The sequence below is a fragment of the Aphelocoma coerulescens genome, chromosome 2 (genome assembly GCF_041296385.1).
Source record: "Aphelocoma coerulescens isolate FSJ_1873_10779 chromosome 2, UR_Acoe_1.0, whole genome shotgun sequence".
In the NCBI taxonomy this organism is placed as follows: domain Eukaryota; kingdom Metazoa; phylum Chordata; class Aves; order Passeriformes; family Corvidae; genus Aphelocoma; species Aphelocoma coerulescens.
The window spans coordinates 54,932,943-54,947,316 of NC_091015.1; the positions used below are offsets into that span (position 1 = coordinate 54,932,943).

At 44.2% G+C, this 14,374-nt stretch overlaps 1 protein-coding gene across 1 annotated transcript in view; it reads left to right on the top strand.

Moving 5' to 3' along the window:
* LIMD1 (LIM domain containing 1) overlaps positions 1 to 14,374 on the top strand; it is a 33,652-nt gene that overhangs the window by 11,843 nt on the left and 7,435 nt on the right. Inside the window, exons 3-5 of the mRNA XM_069007541.1 lie at positions 10,746 to 10,813; positions 12,119 to 12,181; positions 13,536 to 13,666. Of these exons, the coding sequence (XP_068863642.1) occupies positions 10,746 to 10,813; positions 12,119 to 12,181; positions 13,536 to 13,666 (262 nt within the window). The remainder of the gene's footprint in view (positions 1 to 10,745; positions 10,814 to 12,118; positions 12,182 to 13,535; positions 13,667 to 14,374) is intronic.

Sequence of the window (14,374 nt, forward strand, 5' to 3'; positions counted from 1 at the left end):
GCAGCAATGATGAGCCCTGTGAAATCTACCCAAGAGGCAGAGTAAATAGTTCAGCTGGCCCTGCTGAGCTCCCTGTGGGTCACTTGTCAGACCCACATCTGGAGCTTGCTGGGGCGTACAGCAATGTATGGATCCTCCTAAGCAGCTTTTCAAGGAGGTCTGTGATGGAGCTGGAGTGAAGAACAGGCCACTTCATTTTAAATCGTGGCTTTATTTGTAAGACAGTGGTTTTTCTGTTTTGTTAGGTTTAACTCCAGCGCTAGTGTATTTTTAGAACTATAGCTGAATATGTGGTGGCAGAAAAAATAATAATCTTCTGCTGCTTTGGTATGTATGAGTTTGGTTTTCCCAGATGAGGCTTAGGGTTTTTCCTCCTGAGCTGTATTTAGAGTTGTAAACTCATCAGGACTGCATGTGTTTTATTTGGAGCTGTAAAGTCGGAATAAATATAGAAAGATGTATATGCTTTTTAATAATAGCTGAGCCTTGAACTATGCCCATTTCCCAGCTGTCCTACACCAGCTGCCCTCCCTCACCTATGTTTTTAGTGGAGCATTTCACCATCATCTGACTGAAAATGGGAAAACTGAAAAGAGAAAGTGGTTTTTGCATATAGTGGCAGTTTCCTAGAGGCTCAGAAGTCAGCAGCTTACTCTTCTGTCCTCTCTTAAAAATTAACTTGAAATTAATGAATCTCCTCCCATGGAGAGATTCCTGGCTGCAGCCAGGGCTTTGCTTCAGTTACCTCTCGCCCTCTAGGGCCAGGCAGTCTCTGAACTGCCCTTGCACCCAAAGCTCCTGTTAAAAATAATCCAGCAGCAGGTTTGAGCTGTCTTAAATTTCTAAAATTACTACCATGCAACTGGTGCTTTAGAAAGAAACACTTTTGATCCTCCTTTTAAAATGAATTTTACAGTCTTTATTTGGAGACCAGCACTAGAACGGTACTTGTGGTTGCAGAGGTATCCGTGGTTATGTGTTTGTTTGTCTGTGTTTGGTTAAAATTAGTTTAATTCCATTTCTAATGAGGTGGGTTGGTGAGGGTTGAAAGAATAGCTATTTGCTGCTTATTCTAAAAGTCAACCCTTTCCAAACGTTTCCAGTGCAAGATGAAAAGGTGTGGATATCAGGTGAGACTTAGGTGGAAAGAAGCCAAGTTTAGCGAAGTGAAGCCCATTTCTCTCTTACCCAGGCTGCAACTGAGAAATGTGCTGAGTAGATGTGCTGGGGCAAAGGGTTTCAAACTGAAAGTAAAATTAAAAAATAAGGCTAGTGAAAATGATGGGGGAGGGGGGAAAGCAAGGGGTGTGGGAGCAGTAAGGATATTTCACTCAGTAGAAAATACTGTATTTCAAAACAAGATAAAAAAGGGGAATGCAAGGCATATAAGTGAGAACATAAATCAGCTTGTTACATTTAGGAGAGTAATCATGAAAGCTCAAGTCCTTCCCATTGTGGCAGTGGCTGTACTAAAATGGAAACTGGAGGCAGTGGAAACTGGCAGCATGGCATGGATGGATGGAGGGGAAGGAGTGTGGTGGCATGGGATTCCCAGCACTCCAAAAAGAGTGGTGCCAGAGGAAGGCCCCCATAGTAGTGGTGTTTTCCCTCATGTGCACAGACCTCTGTGAGCAGCAAGGTTTGCAAGAAACCCATCAGTGCAGGGGGTGGTTTCCTGCACTGCCCCTGCGGTCTGCAGTGCCTTCGTGCACCAGTCACTTGCTCCGGGGCTTTGCGGCCCAGCCTGTGCTGGGCTGACTTTCTGGTTTATCAAACCCTGCACTGTGGCTGCCTGCCTGATGCTGCCTGGGGAGATACATACCCTCCTGCCCTGCACTCAGGAAGGAAACCTCCTCGAGGGGAATCCCCCCTTTCGCAGCCCAAAGTAATTTCCCAGCCCCACAGACCATCAGCTGCTACGGGGATAAAGGGCACGCACTCTGTCATTCAGCCAGAGAGGACACATGCCCCTCTGCAGGCTTTCGACACACCTGTGTCACTGCAGTAAATGTGATGAGACCATTTTATCTGCCAGAAAAATAAATATTTATTTGGATGGTGTTGTCTGTCTAGCTGCAAAGCACATCTTGAGCAGCCTATGTGGAAACTCTGGTTTCTAGTTGAAAAGTAAGTAGTGCTTTTAAGGTCAAGTGGAGTTCACCTTGGACACCATCCAGTACAAACTTGACTTTGGAAAAGTCAAGGTTGCTCATGATTTCAGTCCTAAAATTTCTGCTCTAGTGGAACACTGAATATCCCCCACTCCAATAAATAAAATATGCAAAATTACCTATTAAGGTAAAGCATATTGTCCTCCAGATATTTATAACCACTGTCCTGCTGTTTTCATTTTAGCAAGGATTTCTAATTTTGCTCCTAGCTGGATTTGTGTCCAAATGTGCACTGGTTTCTCCAACAGAGAAAATCAAGAGGGTCTAAGAAGCAAGGGGTTATGTGGGGGATGATACCTCATAGTGCCAAATTTCCTTTGCCCTCTGCTTCCCAATACACTTATGTTCAGAGATAAATGTTAGACCAGTTTGTTGAACAGGGCTGTGCATACACTACAGGGTTCAGTTGGCAGGAGAAAAATGTACTGTCTTATCTGAGCCAATGGCATGTAATGCAGAAAATTTGGCTTAGAGGTCAAACCAACAGATTTAGAATTATTACTTTGGCATAAATGTCTCATTTATCTTCTTGTTTGTTACAGGGCAGAGGCACAAACAAGGCAGCCTTTTGCAGAGAGGGAGAGGAAAAAAACTTCAGGCTCTTTCTGCAGGATTAGTAATAAATGATATTTGCTTTACAGGAGGGCCATGAAAGTAGGTTACAAAAAAAAAAGTCCTCCAAACACCTTGAGCTATTTCCTGCATGCTCAAGGTGTCTGTTTCCGCCTTGAGGTTTGGGAGGGTTTTGCAGCTTGTTGGACGAACAGTTGTAGCTGTCAAATGGTTTGTTACACATTAACCATTTAAATTAAATTGCTACTTTATACCTCCTCAGAATACAAAAGATACATGTGTCTCCAGATCTTGATACTTACTATTTAGATTGTAAGGGGACCTTATAAATTATATACATTTAACTAGACAGTATCACTCTAACCTGCTGTTTTAGTTTTAGTGTTTCAGTGTTTTCTTCAGGATTCAGCCCGGCTTGTATCCAAATACCACAGGTTGCCTGGAAAACAGACCTTTTTAGCTCTCCTAGCAGTGTAATTTATAGCAGAAGGGTCTTGCACTTGAGCCACTTGGTCCTCAGAGGAAATCTGAAAGCTAAAAAAGTGCAAGGGAAGCGTTAGAGATGGCTGTGAAGGAAATCAGTAGATGAGGAAGGAAGTCAGAAAGAAAGAACTGATTGCAAGGTGATTTGAAGGAGGGTTTGATGTTGAACTACAACACGAGGGCCAAAATGAGGACCAGAGTTTGGCTCCTTACTGCAAAGAGTTGGAAACCTTGCATGCTTTGCTAGATTACGGAATTCAATCTTTGACATGTCGACATCACTGCATTACCTTATTTTTCTTCTCTGTTTTTGCAAACTCAGATTAATATTTGTCTCAGTGTAGGGGTTAACAGGCTGCTGTTCCAGTGACTTTGAAATCACACAAGCTGGCTGCTTCTTGCCACCTTCTGGGTATATATATTTTTTTATTTAATATTTCAAAATATAGTTGTGTTTAGAGGTATCAAGGGTCATTTACTAAACTAGGTAGCTAAGATATCAAAGCAGTATTTTCTGCAAGCATAGCTCTCTGCTTGGGCTAATTAGTCTTGCTGCAGTGATTATAAAGCATGGCTACTTAGAGCAATGCAACTCTTGGTGTCTTTGGGCTAATTATGTTGAATAAACAAGTCCTGTACTGGTATGTAACTCCTAGAACAAGAATGCCATGGTTTTTATTGGCACCATTAAATAATTTTACAAGCAGAAAGTCACCTTTTTCTGCACATGTGACTTAATCCCAGACAGCAGGATAGCCAGCCTTGCCAACTGAATTTCCCCACGGCCACATGGATGTGTATGGTTATCTTCAGATGCAGAAACTGCCATCTCTTCTAGTGGAGACAGGACTTACTGCCCATAATTGGATAAAAAACCCACCCCACCAATCAACTCTCTTGAGAAATGTGCAGATCTTCAGAGTGGAGAGTGCAAAGCATTGCCAGTAATACATCCTTGGGATCCCTTCAATAAGTTATCATGCCAGAGTCTGCATAGTAAACAATACAATTTTTTAGCAAAAGTAGTGTCAAAAAATATTTGGGTTGTCTGGATTTACAGTTTAGGGGACAGACAATTCATCAGCACATTTTTCTGCTTCAGTCTAAATTGCTGTTATGTTCTTGCTGACTTTTTTATGGTTTTATGGGTATTTTGTTATGTTTTGCTGTCTTCAGTCTCAGCTCACTGGTGAAAATCCTGTTGTTTGTCAGAAGTGCTTGCTATAGATGAGAAAAGCCAGAGCAGCTTTTACAGTAAGATGACAGTACTTGTTCCTCTCCTGACCAGATTTCAGGGCAGTAGTGATATGGGGCCTGAGCTGAAGGGGCTTTGGCATGGATCAGGTGTCCTCAGTAGATATCCTTGATGGAAAGGTACAGGTGTTCAGCTCACACAAGGGAATGCAGTCAGGGATTTATCAATGTAATAGCGGTTTCAGTCAATTGCATGTGTTTTAGTGCTGGCTGAAAGTCTGAAATTATTAGGACAACGTGAGGAGAAAAGAAAGGTTGAAATCTTTAGTGGAATAAATTTCCAGTCTTTCTGGTCTTTTTGTTTTATAATGCCATCTTCAAAGTACTGTTTTCTGTTAAGAACAGGCATAGGATTAATTTGTGCTGTAAAGATTTTAGTGGGTTTCTTGCAATGTTTTACCTGTGAGTAATTTTCTGAGTAGTGTCTCAGTAAACACTGAGGCCCCTTTCATAACCAGAGAAATTTAAAAATTACTCTCTCATGTCTTTTCAATGACAGTTACATTCACTGAGGTCACAGAGTTTGCCTCCCCCTCCTTCCTCCTCTGAGGCTCTGTGTGTTTCGATGAGTCACTGGGTGACAGGGTGGGAGGCCAGCTCTTGACAGCCACCTTGTTTTGGTGCATTTAGGGGAACAGGGCAGCAGTCTCTAGAGTGATGCAGAGTGGTGGAGCACTGGGATGGAAACCAGTTACTGAGCAGGGACTATCTGGATCAAAAGCACTGCTTTGTCCCAGGGTGACTGTATTTTACCTCTGAATTTTGATGCTTCTCTGGGTTTTCCCTAAAAAGAACTCTTGAATATCTTCTTGCACTGGTATGCCATCAGCAAAGGAGATGCGTTGCTCATTTGTGTGGTGTGCTGTGGTTTTGCAGTGTTTTCCTCTGGGGATCCATTTCTGCCCTCACCTGTGGTGCCGTTAGAGGCAGCTGAACTTTCTTGCTGACCTTTCTTCCATGTGCTAGAGCATGTTTTTGGCTTTCAGGCAGCAGATCGTTTTCTCAGAGTTTTGAGGGTTTTTTGCTTGGGTTTGTTTGTTTTTTTCCCTACTGCCTCATGTATGGTGAGAGCACAGAAGGTATGTTTTGCAATCTTAACATACAGCTGGTGGAGTTGAGAGAAACTGAACATCTTACATGGTAATGGAGTTACTGTGTCCTAGCAGTTTCTTCTCAGAGATATCCTATCCTCCTGCCCATGATTTCAGCAAGATTTTGGTCTGCCCTGGGATGTGTGCCATTTACCTGATTTGCAGGATGTACAGGCATTGAAGTGACCCTTTCATGCAGGCCCAATTCTAGAGCAAATTGGAAATATTGACGCTTCTGTGTCAGCCTCAGTGCTGCACCCATCTTTAACGGTGGCAAACAGAAATGGGACAGATGGCAGAAATTAAGCAGAACTCTCTGATGCCTGACCTAGTCTGCTGCACAGGGTAGGGCACCATACTGCCTGTCAGCAGTGTCCACAGAGGGCTCCCAAAACACACGTGCTGCCTGGGGATGGGGGGGCTCCTGTGCTGTGGGCAGCAGGGACTTTTGAGTGGTTGGGAGGAGCCAAGGTCCTTGGGCTCTGCCTGTACCCATTTTACTGCATGAAGGGTGTGCATGGATCAGAGTAGGTTCTTTAATCCAAATCTCCTCGCAGATTTCCATGGGGAGAATGGAAACTGGGGGAAGGACTGCAGCTTGAGCCGGAGCCACTCAGGACTGAGTAGAGCTTCCTTTGGTCCTTAGCAGCCAGGCTGATGGTGTTTCCAACCTGCTGTCCTGCTTGTCAGAAGGTTACATCCAATGAACCCAGAAAATAAAATCCTTTTGAATTTAACCTGCCATCAGTAATCACATATCCAAATCTGTTTTACAGCTGTGGTACTCTAAAAAGCACTGATCTTTGTAATGGCAGAGGCCCAGGGCTGTCAGCATGGAAGGGACCCAGGAGTAGCTGCCAGTCAGCAGTGATTTTTGCCCATTTGCTGTGCAGATACCACAGGGAGTTCCATGGTGCTTAGATAAGTGACAAGTGAAGTCCACATATTGCCTGTCCAGCAATGCAGCAATCCTGGTCATGCATCCCCACAGAGCCCTGGGATCCAGACATGGCCCTTTTCCATTGTATGTATCACGAGCTATCTCTTGTCTTTGAATGGGGGTTTGTGACTGCCATTGTCCTTTTCATAAATAATGGAAAAGCAACTTCAAAAGAGAAAGTCGAGTCCAGCTCCCCAGCAAGCAAATGATGCATCTCCCAGGATCCTCCTTGCCAGGGACACTGCAAGTCCCTCATAAAACTCTCTCTGCATGAACTTCAAAAGGAGAGAGCCATCATTTGAGAAAACGGTGGACAAAAGCACTGGCATCCTGGGAGTGCAGCCTGATGGTATGCCTATTATCAGCTGCTAAGCAAAGTGTGTTTATTTTAGCACAAAGGCACTAGTGACTAAGCTTGAAATATTTTGAAATTGGTGCTGAAATGACCTTGAGGTCATCCTGAAGGTCCCACAGCTAAACAGATTAGACAGACATGTGAGGGATGAGCAGCACATGAAAGCTCAGGGCTCAAACTTCCTGTCAGAGAAATGAACAAGATACCTTGTAACAACAAGTGAAGACAGTAAGGTTGAAATGCCAAAGAATTTTAATTGTCTGAATCTTTTCAGGTGTGAGATTAGCTAAATTCAGGGTGAAGTGAAAGTGAAATATAGTCAGGAGCCAGCAGCATAAGACTAATAGCACAACTGATCCTGAAAGCAGCAAGCCATGCATTAAATATTCCTGGGTTTATCAAAGGATACTTCATCATGATGCATATTGAAAGTAGGCAGTTATCAACAAGTGATTCCTTATATGCCATTTAACTTCTCATTCCTTCCTTTTGGTGAAAATAAATCAGCATCTTCATGCTCCAGTGAAACCTGTGCCAGCCTCTGAGGGCCCAGTCAGAAGTATCGCTTTTGAGAGGGACTGGTTTAGTTTAAGGCACTACCCCATGGCAGGGAGCTCAGTGCAGGGACAGAAGGCACTGCTGCCCTGCTCTGCACTGTGGGGCAGTCCCAGTGCTGTTTCTTTTACTGGTGTGGCTGCAGCAAGAACGTCCCAGCTCCACCGGGACAGTCCCAAGTGCAGCCTGAGGAAGCGAGCTTTTCCTGCATCTTGCCTTCCCAATTGTACGATGAGAAAGTGCTTCCTCATCTTGAAGAGATACTAGGAGAAGTCCATCCCAGAAGTGGGCAGGGAGAAGCTGAGAGCAGCAGAGGAAGAAATGGCTGTGTTTGCATGAACCACTCCCACGGTGGCTGCAGGAGCACCTGGTACTTGTGGATTTTGCTAATTTCCTTTTACGTTTCTGCCAGGAGCTTAAAGAGAGTCATGGAGAACTAAAAATAGTTAAAATGCTCACCTCTTCCCTAAAAAACATAATTAAATCATCCCTGTCCTTGGTGTCAGCAGCTCTTGGTGTCAGCAGCTCTTCTTCAGGGACTCATGTAATGCCCGTGGCCAGATTATGAATCCTTTATAAAGGGGTTTATCCCTCTGCTGAACGAGCTTGCAGCAGAATCCCAGACATAGCATGCTGGCTGTGGCACCTTCACTGAAGGTCTGTTGCCATCAATCTCAACCTGCTAATGTCACTGTGTTAAAAATACACTGGATGCAGAATGGCTGGTAAATGCTTTTTTTGTCACCATGGAAGAATGACATCGTGGCAGCCATCCAAACCTCATCCCTTCTGTTGGAATGGCTGCTGTTCATGCACCAGGCGAGGGCCTTCATCCAAAGAAGCATTTCCTCGTTGCATGGCCCCATGTATATGTTTTTCCTCACCACTGTCAGCTCATCTTTAAGGAGACACAATGCATGCAGGTGGGAAAGTCACTTGGGCACCTGCCCGTTGCACTGAACTGGAGCCCTCACTACCATGTAATATGAAACCAAAGTTCAGTGGTTTTGTTTGTTTTTCATTTTTAGGAGTGCCAAATCCCAGTGCCATATTTCAATCAGTGGGAGATTTTCAAGAGTACTTCTTGCTGCATTAGGCTTGTTTTTAACTTGCTTAGGACCACCCTTTGACAAAGGTGCTGCAAATCTCAGGTATTCCCATGGCTCTCCTGTCCCTCCTCAGACACTGTGACTGTAGAGCTGCTGGTGAGCATGCCAGGCTTACCTGTGGACAGGCAGGCACACAGGTGGGGTTATCATACAAATACACACCCTGGGTTATGAGCCACAAAGATTACATGTGGTGGAGTTATCATGTAAATACACACCCTGGGTTATGAGCCACAAAGATTACATGTCCCAGATTAGATACTTTCTGTTTTGAACTCTGGGTCCTGTTTCGGTTTCAGCAAAATCAGAAAAACCAGAGTGGTTTCAGATGCTTTCAGATTTGTCCAGTTTTCTTCCATGTCCTATCTAATGTCTGCATTGGTGCAAGGATGGGCTGCTGCCCTGGGTTATATCTGACCTCCAGGTTACATAGTTGTCCCTAGCAGGGATTAGAAGAGATTGGGGGACAGTGAGTATGATGGGGCCATGTGCTTTTGGCTCCTGCACTGGTCCAGTAAACACAGAGCTGAGCAATGCCCACAGTTTAACCATGAAGCTCCTGCACATGCAAACCGGGGCTCATTCCTTGAGAAAGCACAGTGCCCTGTCCTCCACCTGCCATGCTGCCTGAGACCTTGGCAGGGCACTGCTGGTGAAAGCTGGTCTGCCTCAATTCACTGGCAAAACTTTGGAGCTTCCCTGGAGCATCTCCATTTCACAAGGTGCTCCACTGGGACAGTTCCCAGTGCAGCCTGGGGAAGTGAGCTTTTTCTGTATCTTGCCTTCCGAATTGTATGATAAGAAAGTGCTTCCTCACCTCGAAGAGACTGGGAGAAGTCCATCCCAGAAGTGGGCAGGGAGAAGCAGAGAGCAGCAGAGGAAGAAATAGGCAGCGGGAGTTGTTTCCCAGCCTGAGGGTGCCCTCTGGTGTATGCAGGAGACTGTAAAGATTGTAGTTTCTTCAAGTGGGTTTACTTGGCTTCCTCCTTTTCCTAAAGCCTTGCAGCCAGCATGGTTCTTCGCTGAAGTCTGCTGGGTAGGTGCATACCATAAAGTGATCCCCAGACCAGTCCCGTGTGTCGTTTACATTTATACACCCAGGAGCTGACAATCACTTTTTTAATGATACTGGACATTCAGCATGTCAAGCAGGAGGCTTCTGGGTCCCAGTGTCTCAGACCCAATTTCTTTCCAGCAGTGCCTGGTAGGGGTCCAAAACCAGCCTGCAGCAGGTCCTGCTCCAGCTGTGCCCAGGCAGGGCTGCTCCCCCTGCCCTGGGTACTGTCTCCTGGCACGGGCTTGGGGCTCCAGTGCAGAACCATTCCAGTGCCAGGCTTGTATTTCAAACCTGGGCTCAATAAGGAAACCAGGCTGCAAAGAGGTAGGAGCAGCTTTTTATAAACAAACAAATCCTAGCCCTTTTTTCTTGGGGGAATGCAGGGCTTTTAGGAGTGCTGGCAGCCTGAGCAAACATTGCCATGATTACATGGAACTGAAAACAGACAGTGAATGAGAGGCATAAACACAAAAGCTGCAGTAAATACAAATCTTCTCCATGTGTAGAGTCCTTTCTTGGAAAAACTTTGTCATCTTGTCTCAATTATGACATTCGGATTTTCTAAAAAATTGTTTTTAAATAGTTTTTAAGCTTTTTTTGGCAGCTGTAGTAACAAATGTGCTGGTAGGCAGCAGAGAAGTCTGTTGAGTGCTCTGGTGGGGCAGAGTGGGTGCTCGGGTATTGCAGTGCCTTGTCTGGCAGCTGCTGCTCATAGCAAAACAGCAAGGTTGGGACATTTTGAGGAATTAAGTCAAGTGTGGGTTACTCTCTGTATGCCTTTTCTTCTTTCCTCCTTGCTCCTTTCCTGGGGTGTTTTCCAGCATGAGTCAGTGTATCCTCACTCACTCTTCCCAGAGTTACAACACTAGGTAATCTGCTAGGACGCGGTCCAGGCTTGCAAAGCTACCACCTCCTGCCCAGAGGTGGGACTTTTGTCCAGATCCACCAACTGGCATTCATCAGCAACCACCAGTGGAAGAAGATTTGGTGGGCTGGAGTCTGGGAAGACATGTGCTGGGGTTGGGTACACTTTTCCTGCTGTGTGACAGCTGTCCTTGGATGTCTTCATTGTTTGCTTCTCAGCAGTCAGGTTTTGCTCACATTTTCTCCTTGCTCTCTGCTGATCTTTTTGTTATCTTGGTTTTGTTTTCCCTTAGGTCGAAAGCTGAGAGGAAAAGCCTTTTATTTTGTCAATGGAAAGGTGTTCTGTGAAGAAGACTTCCTGGTAAGCACCCAGTTGACTCTTGTAATGAGACATCTCAGGGTTGCCAGCAGACACACAGCCTTTCTGCCTGTCAGCTTTGCCTGTGTTTCACATGCTTCTGGTCCAGCATCCTGCCTGCCCCTTCTGCTCCAACATTTACCTAGGGCCAGCCCCAGCCACAGTGGCTGCCCACATGTGGTGCTGGAAGTAGTTGAGTGAGAGGGCATGGTTTTGTGGCACAGAGCCCCTAGCTGAAGCCATAATCTGTTGTGATGTCTCCTTCAAAGCATTGTCTCCGTGGCCATACTGTGGAGGCAGGAGTGAGATGAATAGCTAGAGAAGAATGAATGGGTGAAGTTCCCTTTTCACTTAATGGATATCTTAATGGATATCTTTCTGTTGTCCTCAATGGATTTTGTATGAGGGTACCTAAGCATGAAGCAACCCCACAGCTCTCTCCTTGGCTGATGCAGATAAAAAGCCACACACCCTTCTTCCCCTGAGTCCTGGTAGATTAAGCCTTCCTTGAGACTTGAAAAAGCCATTTTTGCCTATGTATTGGTGAAGCCTAGTGATTTCTGTCAGAGAGAGGTAAGTTCATCTTCTTTGTTCTCATCAGTATGTTCTACACAGGCTGAAAATAAAAAGATTGATTAAATGCACCTAAAATATTTTATTTTCCGAGTTTGCATTTCCATCTTTGAGACAGATGATGTGCTGTGCCCAAGGTGCATGTCGTGGACACAACAGACAGTTCCTTACCAATAGATCTCAGCAAAAACAGCAAAAACGTTGCCCTGGGCCAGACTTGACTGCTATCCTAAGAAGGAGCTGGGACAATACCACTGACCTCAGAGAAGCTTCAACAGAATTATGACCATGTAACCAAAGAAAAATTTGGCTTTCCAGGCCTATCTATACAGATATTGTGACATGAATATGTGATAAACACAAGTAGGTTCCTGACTTGTAGACTCATGTGGTCAAATAAGCATGTAATAAGTCTTATTAGTAACTGCCTTATTTGCATGTGTATTTATGGTATTTATTTTTGTACTTTAAATTAAAGTTAAAGTTTGGACTTGGAAGTTACAGGAATTTGTACTCTTTCTGAAACTGGGCAGTCTGGTGTCTTTATTTATATCCTCTGGAAACCCATTCAAACCTTTATATAACGAAAAAAGCATTGGAAAGTTTAGCTTTTCTGTGTAAGGAGCACAGAAAAAGGACCTATAACAAATATGCAAATAACACTCCACAGTACACTGTTGTTTGTGCTTGAGTGGCCTTGTGAAATGTTAAGTGAATTCTTTTTTGTCCTTGCAGTATTCCGGTTTCCAGCAGTCAGCTGACAGGTGTTTCATTTGTGGGCATTTGATAATGGACATGGTAAGTGACAATTGCTTAAGGAGAAAAAACTCCCACAGCTTTTTAGAAGAATGCATCAAAAGAAAAATATATTCATACCCAGTACTGTCTGTTGTCATCTGGTAGTTTGCCTAGTGTGACTGGTATCAGAAAGAAAATCCTCTGAGCCTTTTGTTGATTTTTTTCAAGTGAAGCTGGCATGCTACTGTACGTGGTACAGAGACACTGCTCTGCCTGTTTTCAGTGGGTGTTGAAAAGCAGAGCCTCCAGCTCTTTCATCCCTTTTTGGGCTTCCCTGGACAGTGTATTTGTAATCCTGTTGATGCTTCCTGCTCAGCAGTGTCGTGGCTCTGCAGTGCTCCCTTGCTGTGAGACATCAGTGCAGCTCTCTCAGCCTCTCTTTCCTGCGCTCAAGCTGTGGCTTCCCACGTGTCTTCTGGATGAAGTCACTTCCTTGTCATTTTCTGTGGGTACTGATACTCTGGGGAGCAGGTTTGACCTACAGTGTGTGATCCAGACCTCAGAGTTCAGATCTGTGAAGCAGGATTAGCCTACAGCAGGTACCATCCATTCCAGATGTGCATGGGGTGGGGGATGCTTGGGGGGTCAGCATTCAGTTGTAGGACATTCAGAGGGAGACCAGTATAGCTGGTGGTGTAAGACTACAGATGAGGCAAAGAAATTAGGAATTTTTGGTTCACAGCATACCTCCCAGCATTTTCTAATGCTTATCATTAATTATCTTTGTTTGCCTGCTTACACTGGAAAGCATCACAATTGGAAAAGCTGTTTCTTACTCAGAAGTCTGATCCTTCTACTGACCGTGGTATTCCAGGTAGTGAATTGCAGCTGTTGAGTTCAACACAGTTTCCATAGTCTGTGCTAATTAGAAAGCCAGTACAAAGCAAGTACAAAGCAAGTACAAAGCCCTTCAATATCTAAGGAATTATGAAAACCTAGCAATAATATTACTTCCAACTTCTCATGGAGAATATAAAAGTGTATTTCCTTTGTTCAGCTGGTACATCTTGCCTTGTGATCTTGATAAGTATTCTCTACCTGTTGACTTCAGAAATTATTTTCTCTCCTTTAAATTCTGTCACCACTATCCTTTGTCATGCTAAATACCTTGACTGAGTCTCTAAATTGTTTTCTTACCCATGCTAATAATCAATATTTCTGGAACCAGGTGCTATATATTGATTCCAGCTGCCCTTTCCATCCTTGTTAACTGATTTTTCAGATGAGATGGGGGAAAAAAGACACAGCCCTGCTGATAAATATGCAGCATTATCTGGTGTAAAGCTGTGTGTTTACTATTTTCATCTTTATTGGCTCTTCATGTGCATTTTTCCTCTCTCCTGCTCTGTTGCAGATCCTGCAGGCTCTAGGGAAATCATATCATCCGGGCTGCTTCCGATGTGTCATCTGCAACGAGTGTCTGGATGGTGTGCCATTCACTGTAGACTCTGAAAACAAAATCTACTGTGTCAGAGATTACCACAAGTAAGGGCAAAATAAACAGCAGAGATGTTCCAAGCAACAAGCCTCTAATTTAGCTTTTCAGCTAGTTAAGAGTGCAGATTAGTAAAATAGCGACAGGGTTAGAAATTTGAGGATAGGGCTAGACCCTAGAAATTCTTCCCCTCTCCTCTTATCCAGCTGTTGACTCCTGTGTAATTCTGATGAAGTCAAATAACCTCTGGGCTTCAGCTGCCCCTTCTGTAAAGCAGAGACAGTGATAAATAGTGCTCCTGAACTGTTCAGTGATGTACAAAATTAGTCTGCTTTAAGGTAAGCCTGTGAATGCCTGTGGAAATCAATGTGATTTACTTTTTGAGTAGTTGAAGGGCTGAATTTGACTTTTAAAGAATTGCCACTGAACCCGCAAAGCAAAACTTTTACCCAGTTCGAAATTAAACAACTGATAAATCCACTTTCAAAATCACTTCTTATTTAGACAGTAAAATAAAATGGCTGTGCTCTTGGCTGGTAGTTATGATATTAGAGCTGCACACACTTTTTGTGTCCTTCTGGCTTGCTTTGGTCCTTGCTCCATTTTCTGAGCAGGGAGAGTATTAAGTGTTACTCAGGCAGCCCTTGGAGCTCTTCAGTGTTGTGCCAGAATTAGAGTTGTTACAATCAAGATTAGTGCCCTTGTATGCCATCGTTATTCTGAAATAATGCATATTTCCCTGCAATTTAATTTAAGTA